General features: G+C 33.2%; 1 protein-coding gene across 3 annotated transcripts in view; it reads right to left on the bottom strand.

Moving 5' to 3' along the window:
• LOC148956375 (box C/D snoRNA protein 1) overlaps positions 1-7480 on the bottom strand; it is a 50571-nt gene extending 43091 nt beyond the window's left edge. The window contains exon 1 of one of the 3 annotated variants that reach the window (XM_089107887.1): positions 7420-7480. In XM_089107887.1, coding sequence (XP_088964013.1) covers positions 7420-7435 — 16 coding nt within the window. In that variant the 5' untranslated portion in view covers positions 7436-7480. Of the gene's footprint in view, positions 1-6015; positions 6046-7320 lie in introns of those variants that run through there. The other 2 variants (XM_089107892.1, XM_089107881.1) reach the window with 2 other exon arrangements.
• Between the last annotated feature and the right edge of the window lie 6268 nt (positions 7481-13748).

Here is a 13748-nt window from a genome sequence, read left to right as displayed (position 1 = left end):
AATGTAATGTTTTTTTGGGCATGTTATGAAAACCTATTTCCTTTTTTTGCATGGTCATCATTAGGTGAGTTGACTTCAAAATACTTTCTTACTTTTTTTTTGCTAAAAAATCACAGCCTTTAGGATTTAGAATGTGTGCCAAGACTATTGTGTTGACTTTAAACCTATAAAATGTTTGTTCCCATTTTCTTACTTAAATGTTTTTCCTTTCAACAATATAAGCATAAAATTTATTAGAACACAAATACCAATCAAAATAAATTCTTAAAGAGAAAAAGAAAAAAACATACTTCACTAATATTTGTTGTGAGTAACTTTTTACACTTGATTCAGAGTAAAAAGTTACATGAGAAGCCCTCAAAATAGAAAAAAGGAGCAGATACACTGCTATGTGATTGGCCAGCCAAATTGATAAGGAAAAATAAGCACAAAAACAATACAAACCCACAGAATCAGCAAGCTTTTACAATCAACATAAGGCTATGCCTGACCTTAATAGTGGGGTGGAGGCAATTGTGACAGCAGTGGTTTTCATATTTAGAAGAACATTGAATAAAGGATCTATTGAAGTACTTATTTTTCCATGTGACTTCTGTCTTATCAATAGCCTTAACGAAAACACTAATAAATTTGTATTCATTGACCACATCTAAAGGAAACATACTAATGAAATAAAAGTAGTAGGTCTAATATTGAATTCCTTATTTTAAACTTATTCTAAATATCATGATTCCTTTTCTGATAATGCATATAGATTGTCCAAGCTATAGTCCTAAATAATGTATTTCTTGGTCATGATATGCCAACCCAATTTGAACACTTGAGTTCAACCCATGCAAATGGCAAAGTCCTGCATCTCAGTCCAAACAATCTCTCCCATAGTTATCACATGATTGACTCTGCAGGTGCCAATACGCCTATTCAGAGTGCCAAGGAAGAACGTGATCTTGGGTTTACTATTGACAATATCCTTAAATTCCATAATCACTGTTGGAACCAACCAGCTAAGGCAAACAAGGTCCTTGGTTTGATCAAGCGTTCATTGACAAGCCGTCAACCAAGAGTTATCCAGAAGCTTTACACAGCCCTTGCTCGCTTTCATCTTGAGTTCGGCATGTCGGTGGCCAACCGGCACTTTAAGCGTGACATGGAGATACTTGAGAAGGTCCAGTGTAGAGCAATCAAGCTCCCTTTTGCCAGAAAACAAATCTCCTACGAGCAACGACTAGAAAAGATCGATCTGCCTACCCTAATGTACTGCAGAAAGAAAGGAGATGTCATCCTTGCATTTAAGATGATGACCAGTGACACCATTAAGCCAGTTTTCAATCACAGTGAATACACCAGAACACGAGGAAATCCCATAAAACTGCGTCAAAAATTTAGTAGAAAGCATGAGCAGTTCAACTTCTTCATCAATCGCGTTGTTTCACTGCGGAATTCACTCAGCAAATCTATCGTGTTGGCCAGATCAGTTGACAGCTTCAAGATTGGTGTTGGCCATGATTAGTTAAAAACTTTTTCCACAAAATAAGTTTTTCAAAAAAAGGTAAAGAACTCCATTAAACCAAAAATGAACAAAAATAAAATCAACTAATCTACCAAACATACAACTACAACAAATCAATATCAATAAATGAAACCCAATCTAACAGAAATTAAAATAAATCACAGAGTCAAACTCAAAACAAGCAGAAATTAATATGAGTGAGGGTTCAAAACCCCTATGCTTTCTAAAGACCAGAATATAATTTGTACTTTACTGAAAAAGATTCAAATGAATTTACTGAAAAAAAAATCTGTATTGTCAGTATAAAATAAATATACTTATTTTATACATTAAAATATTAATTAATTTTTGATTTCTCAAAGTTATAAAAGAGAAAACATTAAAAAAAAATCAGTAAAGGACAAATTATATTCTGGCTTTTATAAAGCATAGCGGTTTTGAACCATACACAACTTTATTGAAAAAAAATTCAAATGAATTTACTGAAAAAAATGTGCATTGTCAGTTTAATATACATATGCTGATATTTATTCCTTAAAATCTTAATTAATTTTTGATTATTTTAACGCGATAAAAGTGAAAACATTTAAAAGAATTTTTTTCAGTGAAGTGCAAATTATATTCTGGCATGGGGTTTAGAACACTACTCATATTTATTCCTTAAAATCTCAACTAGTTTTTGATTTTTTAATGTTATAAAAGTGAAAACAGTTAAAAAAATTTTTTTTAGTAAAGTACAAATTATATTCTGGCTTTTAGAAAGCATGGGGTTTAGAGTCCTACTCGTATCAATTACGGCTTTCTTTGAGTAAGACTCTGCCTCGTATTTCGGCCTCTGTTTGTTTTGTGTTTCGGTTATATATTAATATTGGTGTAGGGTAGCTTTGTGTGTGTTAGGTAATTTTGTTGTATTTTTGTTCATATTTGTTTCAATGGAGTTCTTTACTTTTTTTGAAAAACTTATTTTTTTGGAAAGTTTTTTTTAAATTAATTTTTGTTTGTTTTATATTGACATATTCTTTTTCAAGGAGAGAGACTGAGCCTCGTCTAAAATTAAACAACCATCCATTCCATAAAAACCTTAAATACCCCCTAGGTATAACATATATCCCTTGCCCCTAATCTCGGTTTTTTTTTTCAACCCCAAAAGCCTTTTTATATGATATTTAGACTATTATGAATAGAATGGCTATCTCAAAATTTCTATTAAATACATTTCAGGACAATACAATGTGTGTGTGTGTGTTGCGTGTGTGTGTGTGTGGGGGGGGGGGGGGGTAGCTGCCCGCCAATTACTTTTACTCTTAAAAAGAGCGCAAGAGCGTCTGATCACCAATCCAATGTGAACCTTCCGAAGATTATATGACCACACATTTTAAATAATCCCTCCACGCCTGCAGAGCATAGCTAAAACCTTTACCCCTAAGGCTGGGGGAATTTTTTATTCTCAAAAACATAATTTCTAGACCTTTCTGATATGCTGAATAAAATGGCTATCTCAAAATTTTGATTGGAAGTGTTTGGGGAAATGATGGTTGTGGGGGGGGGCATTTGCCCTCTGATTGCTTTTGACTAATAAAAAAGGCCCTCTGATCACTTTCGACTAATAAAAAAGGCACTAATCCTCTCAATTTCCAATCAAATAAACCCTTTTTGAAGCTTCTACAATTAAACTTTCCATAAAAACCTTATATACCCCAAGGGCATAACTTATGACCCTTGTCCTGAGGGCTATGGGGGGAGGGTTGTCATCCTCAAAGTCATGATTTCCAGACCTTTCAACTACTGGCCATATCAAAATGTTGATCGGAAGTGTTGGGGGAAATTATGGGCATGGAAGGAGGAGGGTGATTCTCCCTCTGATTACTTTGACTATAAAAGGGCAATAGCCCTCTCAATTTTCAATTTAATGAGCCCTTTTTGAAGTTTTTACAACAACACTTTCTAAAAAAAACTTTATATACCCCCAGGGCATAACTTAAAGCCTTAGCCCTGAGGGTTGTGGAGGAGGAGGTTGTCATACTCAAAGACATAATTTCTGGACTGTTTAACTATGTTCAACAAAATGGCTATATCAAAATGTTGATCAGAAATGATTGGGGAAACGGTTGGAGTGTGAGGGGGGGGGGACATTTGCCCTTCAATCCCCTTTAACTATTAATAAGGGCACTAGCCCTCTCCATTCCCAATTGAATGAGCCCTTTTTGAAATTTATATGACAATACTTTGTATAAAAACCTTATATGCTCCCCTGGGCATTACTTACAACCTTTGCCCTTGGGTTGTGGGGGGTTTGTCATCCTCAAAAACATAATTTCCAGACCTTTCAACTACGTTCAACGAAACGGCTATCTCAAAATTTTGATTGGATGTGTTTGGGGAAATGGTGGGTGTGAGGGGGTTACTTGCCATCCAATCACTTTCAACTCACGTTCCCCCCCTAAAAAGCGCACTAGCCCTTTCAATTTCCAATTTAATGAGCCCCTTTTGAAGTTTCTATGATCACCCTTTCTATATAAACCTTATAGGCCTCCAGGGCATAGGGGGGGGGGTCATCCTCAAAGACAATAATTTCTGGATCTCTCAACTATGTTGAACAAAATGGGTATCTCAAAATTTTGATTGGATGTGTTTGGGAAAATGGTGGTATTGAGAGGGAGGTTGCCCTTCAAGCCCTTTCTGACTATTAAAAAGAGCACTAGCCCTTTCAATTTCCAATTAAATGAGCCCTTTCTGAAGTTTCTATGACAAAACTTCCTATAAAAACCTTATATGCCCTCAGGGCATAAGTTACAACCCTTGCCCTGAGGGGTGTGGGGGTTGTCATCTTCAAATATATAATTTACAGAACTTTCAACTACGTTGAACAGAATGGTTATCTGAAAATTTTGATTGGATGTGTTTGGGGAAATGGTGGGCATGAGAGGGGGGTTAGTTGCCCTCCAATCACTTTCAACTATTAAAAAGGGCACTAGCCCCTTCAACTTCCAATTGAATGAGCCATTTTTGAAGTTTATACAACAATGCTTTCAATAGAAACCTTATATGCCTCCAGGGCATAACTTAAAACCCTTGCCCTGAGGGCTGTGAGAGGAGTCTCCTTTTCAAAGATGTAGTTTTTAAACAGCCTAACAGAAATTATATTTTAGTTACAGTTTAGTTACTAAAATGTAACTAATTACATCTTAGTTAAAGTTTAAACAGCCTAAAAGAAAACATGACAGATTTGTTTTGTTTTTGTTTTATTCAACTTAATCTAGACAGATCAAAGTTTGTGAATTATAACACTTTTATAAATGGATACAAATGTTATAACCCATTTTTATATTCAGAAAAATATAGAATGAAATTATTGTTTTCAAGGGTCCTAAAAGGGCTTAAAATTGAATTTGCAAGAAAAACAATTATTATGTTCAGGAAGAGCATACAAAATGGCATCTAGTGGTATGTTCACTTTATTTGTCAGTCAATAATATGAACTGCTCAATATTTACCAATACTAGTTGTTATACAACTCTATAGGGAAACACTAGCATATAAAATCCTGGAAACTACTTTTGAACATTCTAAAACGCTTGCTTATATCATTTCTAAAAGAGTATTACTTCAGTTTACAGACACCCTTTCTCCTAATGCCATTAAATTAATAAAAAAAAGAGTCACACACTATTGAAATTACAAAGTGTATGGATAATTTGAGCTATATATTTTTCTTTTAGGGGGGGGGTAGAGAAAATCAATGTGCTTTTAGGAATGAGTTAAGTAGACTAGCCAGGTATGGTTTATATTAACACATTATTCAGGTATCTAAGAAATAAAGGTATCTCTCAAGTCAGAATTGCATCCTGAATCTAAATTTAACATGCAATTGTGTTGGGAATGAACTTTACCCCCACCCCTATATATACCAATTCAGGGTATATATTTGCACATTGGGGGGGGTGTAAAGTTTAAACTTGCCTCTACAGTAAGAATTGCATCCTGAATCCAAATTTAACATGCATTTGTGTTGGAAACAAACTTTACCCCCATCACTATATATACCAATTCAGGGTATACATTTGCAAATTGGGGGGGGGGGGGTGTGTAAGTTCAAAATTGCCTCTACATTCAGAATCCACATTTAACATTCATTTGTGTAAGAAATAAGCTTTACCCCCCCCCCTAATGTGTAAATACATACCCTGAATTAGAATATGCCTATACCCTGAATTGGTATATATAGAGCTGGGGGGTAAAGTTTGTTTCTAACAAAAATGAATGTTAAATTTGGATTCAGTACATAATTCTGACTAAAGGCTAGAGGTAAGTTTGTTTCTTAGCTACCTGAATAGTCTGTTAATATAAACGTTACCCAGCTTAGGCTAAGTATTTTAGAATAGTTTCTGGAATCTTATAGTTTACCTATGGAAACTGAGCCAAATGCCATTGTGTAAACATTTACACAACAACATGCTAATATAGCAAAAGTGGTAAAGTTCTACCAAATCATATTATTGACTTACACATAAAGTGAATATACCACTTGATGCCTTTTTTTATGCTGATTACAAATAGAGTAATCATTTCTATTGGAAATGAATTTCAGCCCCCCCTGTATATGCCAATTCAGGGTGTATATTTCTACAACCTAACCTAACCCTGAATTGGCATATATAGGAGGGGGGGCTGAAATTCATTTACGATAGAAATGATTATTATATTTGTAATAAGAATAAAAAAAGGCATCGAATAGTGTATTCACTTTATTCCTAAATCAATAACATGATTTGGTAGAACTTTACCTTATTGACTTATGCATAAAGTGAATATACCACTTGATGCCTTTTTTATGCTGATTAAGAATATAGTAATCATTTCTATCGGAAATGAATTTCAGCCCCCCCTATATATGCCAGTTCAGGGTATATATTTCTACAACCTAACCTGGTAAAGTTCTACAAAATCATATCATTGACTTACACATAAAGTGAATATACCACTTAGATGCCTTTTTTTTATGCTGATTATAAATATAGTAATCATTTCTATTAGAAATGAATTTCAGCCCCCCCTATATAGCCTATGCCAATTCATGGTATATTTTTCTACAACCTAACCTAACCCGTAATTGGCATATTTCGGGGGGGGGGGTTGAAATTCAATTCCGATAGAAATGATTATTATATTTGTAATCAGCATAAAAAAAGCATCAAATGGTGTATTCACTTTATTCCTAACTCAATAATATGATTTTGTAGAACTTTACCCCTAACCTAACCCTGAATTGGCATATATAGGGGGGGGGGCTGAAATTCATGTCCAATAGAAATGCTTGTTATATTCGTAATCAGCATATAAAAAAGGCATTGAATGGTGTATTCATTTTATTCCTAACTCAATAATATGATTTTGTAGAACTTTACCCAAATATATACCCTGAATTGGCATATATAGGGGGGGGGCTGAAATTCATTTCCGATAGAAATGATTACTATATTTGTAATCAACATAAAAAAAAGGCATCAAGTGGTATATTCACTTTATGCATAAGTCAATAATATGTCGGAAATGAATTTCACCCCACCCCTAGGCTATATATACCAAATCAGGGTAGGCCTATATATTTTGCTAATGAGGGGGGTGGGGGTAAAGTTTAAACTTACCTCCCATTTACATCAGAAATACAATATACCCCCACCCCCTACTGTTCAAATATATACCCTGAATTGGTATGTATAGGGGTGGGAATAAAATTCATTTCCAACAAAAATGATTATTATATTTGGAAAGAGCATAAAAAAAGGCATCGAGTGATATATTTAGGCTACTTTGTTTAGTTTCCTTATAGCCTGGGTGCGCAGGATCATAGAAGCTGGGTGTAGCCTTGAATCAAAGTTATAAGATCGTGTAGTTTTGATAATCCGTACTCATGATTTTATTCATTTAAAAATCTTGCCAAGATTCCATCCTGATTTGACCAAAACGTTGCGGAAAGAGAGATTTTTTCTAGCACAAAAACGGACGGAATTTCCGCAGGGATTGCTAAATCCGCATGAATTTCCGCAATGTGTAAACGAGCCATAAAAGATAAGAAAAACCATCTAATTTAAGCTTATTTAAAGATTGTATATTCTAGATCCACCAAAACCTTAGAAGAAATCCACCAAAGTTTGAGGGAGCATTTGTCTCGGGCGCAGAAATTTTAGGGCCGCAAATCTGAAATAAAGCATTTACAATCATTTCGTAGTTTTGAAATTTTTCTTTATTAAAATAAAGTAGAGGACGATGGTTGGCAGTACGTTACTTAAGGCGCTTTTTTGCGTGCACCAGTCGGTTTAACCAATTACAGAATTGGTTCTACCAGTTTGAATGTTTGTCGCAAAAATAGACTTGCTTGAAACCGAAAAAAAAATTTTGTGATCAAACGAAACATTCTCGCCAAAATACCGGTTGTTCTTAAGCAAAAAAGAGACAGCATTAATTAGTTTTAAAACTTTGAAACATGAACTTGTAGCTTAAACTACAAATAAACATAATTCAACATAAATCAACATGGAGTTTGAGGTCAGACTAAATTTAGATACGATCTAACCTACTTTTATTTATTTAAACTGATAGGAAGTGACTACTAATTAGAAGTTTAGTGACCTAGTTTTGTAACAAACTAGTTTTGGCTGAAGTTGCAAGATAGATCATTCCTTTCTGTCATTAGTTTCAGAGATAAGACAGAATAAACGGTACTGTAATTTTCTTTGGATTTGGAATCCTTGATCTCTGTTTAAATTATTTGGGTAAGACTTTGGACTATGTTGTAGCCCTAGGCTATTTAAATTGTAAAAGAAAATTTACCTATGACAAAATTCTATAAGATATACTTTACTATGCTGAGCTAAACAAGTTGGAGGATGCACCCCTTTTATTGAAAAGATAAGGGAAATAGTTGGGCAGGCCCATTCTGTTCATCCAACATTTGTGGCAGATGCTTGTGGGTATGACCCCAAAGAATTTTCATCAAGTAGTTTTACCAAAAAACGGAAAAAAGACACTACATTAGATGTTTCACATTGTGAAGCCGAGAGTCCTGGGGAAGAAAGTACGTCTATGCAAGAAGGTTTAGAGAATGAATTAATTGGTTTGTTATTTACCTTTTTTTTGTATTTCAGAATCCTTGGCAACTGGCAAATTTCCTTAAAAACTCATAAAAATAAAAACGTGGTTTAGTAGTACTCAAAACGATAATCTAATAGACTATTATGTATATTTTGAAATTATGATTATTTCTGTTAGTACTACACAGATTTTCAAGCTATGATCAAAATTTCAGGTTTTAATTTATATTCTTAACTTTGCCAACCAAGTTTTACTTATGAGATGGTTAAAAAATCTTGGTTATAAATTTTACTTTCAAACCAGAAAAAATGTATATATATATATATATATATATATATATATATATATATATATATATATATATATATATATATATATATATATATGTAAGGAAATACGAACCATTTAAAATTGTCACAATGTGCTTATTTTTTCTGCTGTAAAAATTATCTGAAGGCTTTGTATATTTTTTGTGTACAAAAATGAATACCTAATATTGCTTTGTGATTGCAGTACTATGTTAGTTGTGCACAAACCATAATAAAGGAAAATATCTGTTGTCAGTTTATTTTTGATGATTTTGAAGATGTAGGTTACATAAACATCAAAGTTAACATTTTGTTGTAGTTTTTTAAGTTGGAAATTTGTTTTGTCTTTGCAGCATAAATCTTGATTTTTTTTTTAGCTATAATGTTCAGAATTCAATTCTTTGGGAATTCAATAAAAAAACAAGTTTTTTCAACTGAAAGTAAGAAACAACATTAAAACTTAAAACGAACAGAAATTATTACGTATATGAGGGGGGTTCGCCCCCACGTCAATATCTCGCTCTTTACGCTAAAGTTCGAATTTTTTAAGAATGACCCCTGAATCACAAAGCCTATTTAATTAGAATAAATTTGAAAGCACTAATAATACTTTAGTGTAAAAAGCGAGGTATTGACGAGGGGGTGAAACCCCTCATATACGTAATAATTTCTTTTTGTTTTAATGTTGCTCCTTACCTTCAGTTGAAATTTTTTTTTTTTTATTTAATTTCTGGCCTTTTTTAAGTAATGCTGGGAAATCCGGCGCATGGAAAAAATATCTTCCCCAATGAAAAATGTCTCCATTGAAAGATCCTCCCACGTAACCCCCGACCCCCCCCCCCCCACACACACACACGAACAAAAAAAAACTTGAAAACGTCTGTATACTTTCCAATAACTGATACTATATGTAAACAATGGGCAAGGTTCATAACTTTCAGCCCCAGGGACTTGTGGGATTGAGTCATCCTCAAGGACATAATTACTAGATTTTTCGACTATGCTGGAAAAATGGCCGTCTCAAAATTTTGATGTGGTGACTTAGAGGAAAAATGAGTGGGAGGGGGCCTGGTTGCCCTGCAATTTTTTGTTCACTTAAAAAGGGCACTATAAATTTTAATTTCCGTTCAAATAAGCACTCTCGCAATATTTTAGGACCACTGGGTCGACACAATCACCCCTGGGGAAAAAACCAATAAACACGCATCTCTGATCTCTGGCAAAAAATACAAAATTTAACATTTTTGCAGATAGGAGCTTGAAACCTCTACAGAAGAGTTCTCTGATATGCTGATTCTGATGGTGTGATTCTCATTAAGATTCTATGACCTTTAGGGGGGTGTTCCCCCTTTTTTCGAATATAAGGCAAATTTTCCCAGGCTCGTAACTTTTGATGGGCAAGACTAAAGTTGATGAAACTTATATATTTGAAATCAGCATAAAAATCCGACTCTCATGATATATCTAGTGGTATCAAAATTCCGTTCTTTAAAGTTTTGGTTACTAATGTGCTGGGTCGCTCCTTACTTACAGTTTGGTACCACAAAAACTGTTGATAATTTTAGAGGTTTCAAAGTTAAAAGGTTTTACATCTAAGCTTTGACTTTTTCTTTGTCTATGCAAGGGTATAAAATATACTAAACGCGAGTATAAATCAAAACATATGCAAGGGAAGGTATCAATTTGTAGAAAAATGTATGTAGAACTCTTATGAAAGATAAATTTAAAACAATTAGAAGCCTTACGGGAAAGAAAAAGAAGCAAATTTGGCTGAGGTGGAGATTTTTTTGTTTCTTTTATGGTTTATACTCTAGAATGTTTCTTTTGTTCTTAGGTCCTACGACATACTAGTCTCCACAGCAAGTTAAGCCATCTAGAGCTACTAACAGTCAAAAAAAAATTTCAGCTGCTTGAAGAAAACAAGGAGTAAATGCGAGCTTTCATAGAATATAAGAAGAGCAGAGACGAAAGAAGAGAAAGAGATTTGGAAAGAAGACATCAAGAAAACTTGGAAATGAAAAGAAAATTCTTAGATGCATATAAAGAGAAATGAAATACAAGAAAACATACATTTGGTTTGACTATATTAATCTACGTATTTTTATTTTAATAAACTCATTTTTATCTTTACAAGCCTAATCTTCCGAAATTGAACCATCTAAAGTTTTTTTTTTTTCTCAAATATGGTCAAAATCTCAGGACTAAGTAAACATACTTAACATTATCACAGTTTTACTTATAAGTTGGCCACAAAATCATGATTAAATGTTTACTTCAATTTCCATTCTAAAGAAAAAACAGAGTACATTTTACCAGAAAGTTTTTTTTCAATACTGAGGTCAAAGTGACAAACATATGCAAAGTGTGAAAATAATAGTTGTATATGTGCATAGAAAATAAAAATATATGGGATATTGAATAAGGAAGATTATCATTCCCTAAAACCAGTGTCTATCCTTTCATTATCGAATAGAAATGCATCAAACTGTCAATAAAGCACAAGTTGATTTAACTGAAACTTAAAAGAGATAAGTTACAAATTAGTTACATCTAACTACAAATGAGAACAAATGAGTTTTTTCTTTTCAAAGCCATTTTTTTTTTTGTGAGATTATAAAAGGGTTGTGTAGAGTCCTATTCATGCTGGTGTGAATTGTAAGTGTAGAGTCTCTATCACAAATAAAATCACTGTTTCCTTTTTATAGATTAATTAGATTGTGAGTAAAAAAAAGACACTGTAACAATCTTCACTGCCTTTGACACGGGAGCATATATATTTGAGCAACATCTCAACCTGTTAACAGTGTCCCCAAAAGCATGTTCGACTACAATTCTCGTTTGAGACAGTTTTATATTATAATTTTTTTGTTCTGTTGATATTCTGTTCAGTCTTCTTAAAAGGCACTAGTAGCCAAGGTTGAACAGGAAAATCATTGTCACCTAGAATGTGATAATCTCCCGAGAAAGAAAGTCTACTTTGATGATCTAATGTGGTCTGTCTATACCAATCAAAGTTTTGAAAAACAGCTATCGTGGTTGCTTCTGAAAACCATTGCAAGAAAATAATTTTGATCAAAAGACTATTTCCCATTGGTTTATTTGCTCTCCATTTTTTGCATTAAATATTAAATGGAAACGGTGCTTTAAAATCTCAGTTAATCCATTAAAGACTACGTAGTGTAAAACTATAAATATTAAAAGCTATTTCACGACAAATAGTAAAATAGCAATTCCTTAGGAATCAGCAAATCCCAATCCTTAGTAATTCCCACTAAGCTTGATTCTAATTTATTACTAATGACTCAGGAGCGTCAACTATGGAACCACGTCTTAGTAACTAAACGTGTGTATTTACAACTGAAATCCCCAATCAAATTGAAAATACTGCTTGGGGAGATAAATCATATTAAAGACTAAAAATAATAATTTAACTCTATCAGTTTTTAATACAGTATATTTTATCACTTGGAACTACTGCTTGAAGTTATAGTTTCGAACTTAAAGTTTGAAACGCTGTGCACACGTTTTATTTTGCTGCTATCATATTAAATTGATACATTTGATCACTTTCAAGTGGCCCTTCCTATGTAATGACTAACAAGAAGAAAAAATAAACCACTGAATATATTTTTATTAAATAATCATATAAAAACAACAGAAAAAAAAACAACACATGACAGGCTCTGTCCCTTGAATCAAGCTAAAGTACCCTAATACTTTCTAAATGCTGAAAAACATCAATTGCTCAACAAAGATTTTTTTTTTTTTAAACCTAAGCAAAAAGAACAGTCCACCGCATTTGCTAGGATGTCATTTATGGAAAATAGTGGCAGCATGTTTATGGGATGACTGGTGTCAATTTTTATACAATACCCTAGTGTGTCTCTAGAGGCACATGAGGATCTAAGATAGGTCTGATAAATGCTAGAAATGGGAGCCAAAATAATCGAATAAGCTTGTATTAAATACAACGTGTTCAAAAATATCAGCAGCTACGGTAATCACAAATTTTACTCTTCTTCTAAAAATCCCACGAAGTAAATAATTTGGAGAGTACACAAGGAATTAAATGAACGTATTAATCCAGACACGAGATACTCGCATTTCCAATTGAAATTGTCAAATTGATTTAAGATTTAACAGTTCCAGGGCAATGGTACAGGGCGGTATGGAACTTTCTAGCCCCTTTGGCAGTAAAAGAAAAGGTATTTTCATCTGTAAAAAGAGCATCTTTTTTGCTGGAAAAAAAAATTAATTTCCCTCAGATCTGTACCGACGTTTAAGGGATATCTAGTTTCTTGATTTTTTTATTTGTCTTTTGCTGTTTATAATCTAGAAGGTTTCGTTTTTTCTTAGGTCCAAAGGCATAGCTGTCCCCACAACGAAGACAAAAGAAGAGAAAGAGATTTGGAAAGCAGACACCAAGGAAACTTGGAAATAAAAATAAAATTCTTAGAAGCATATAAAGAGAAATGAAAGACCAAAAAATACATTTGGTTTCACTTTATCAATCTATATATTTTCATTTCGCTTTAATAAACTCATTTTTATCTTTACAAGCTTTACCCTTGAAGATTGTACATACTAAATTTTATTTTATTCTCAAATATGGTCAAAATCTCATGATTTAGCGTTTAAACCTAACATAGAAATGAAATATATGTGTATATTTCATAGAAATGAACAATATGTCCATAGAAATAAAAAATATGTGGGATACTGAATAAGAGAGACTGTTGCTGCTCAAAACCAGTGTCTATCCTTTCAATATCTTATACAAATTTATCAAACTGTAAATAACAAAAAAAAAGATAAATTAAAAAATAATTCACATGTAA

Source organism: Artemia sp. Qi Xiang Cuo, chromosome 1 (genome assembly GCF_049724085.1).
Source record: "Artemia sp. Qi Xiang Cuo chromosome 1, ASM4972408v1, whole genome shotgun sequence".
Classification (NCBI taxonomy): Eukaryota; Metazoa; Arthropoda; class Branchiopoda; order Anostraca; family Artemiidae; genus Artemia; species Artemia sp. Qi Xiang Cuo.
Note: the sequence above shows the minus strand (reverse complement) of the source record. Positions and strands in the feature narration are given on the sequence as shown.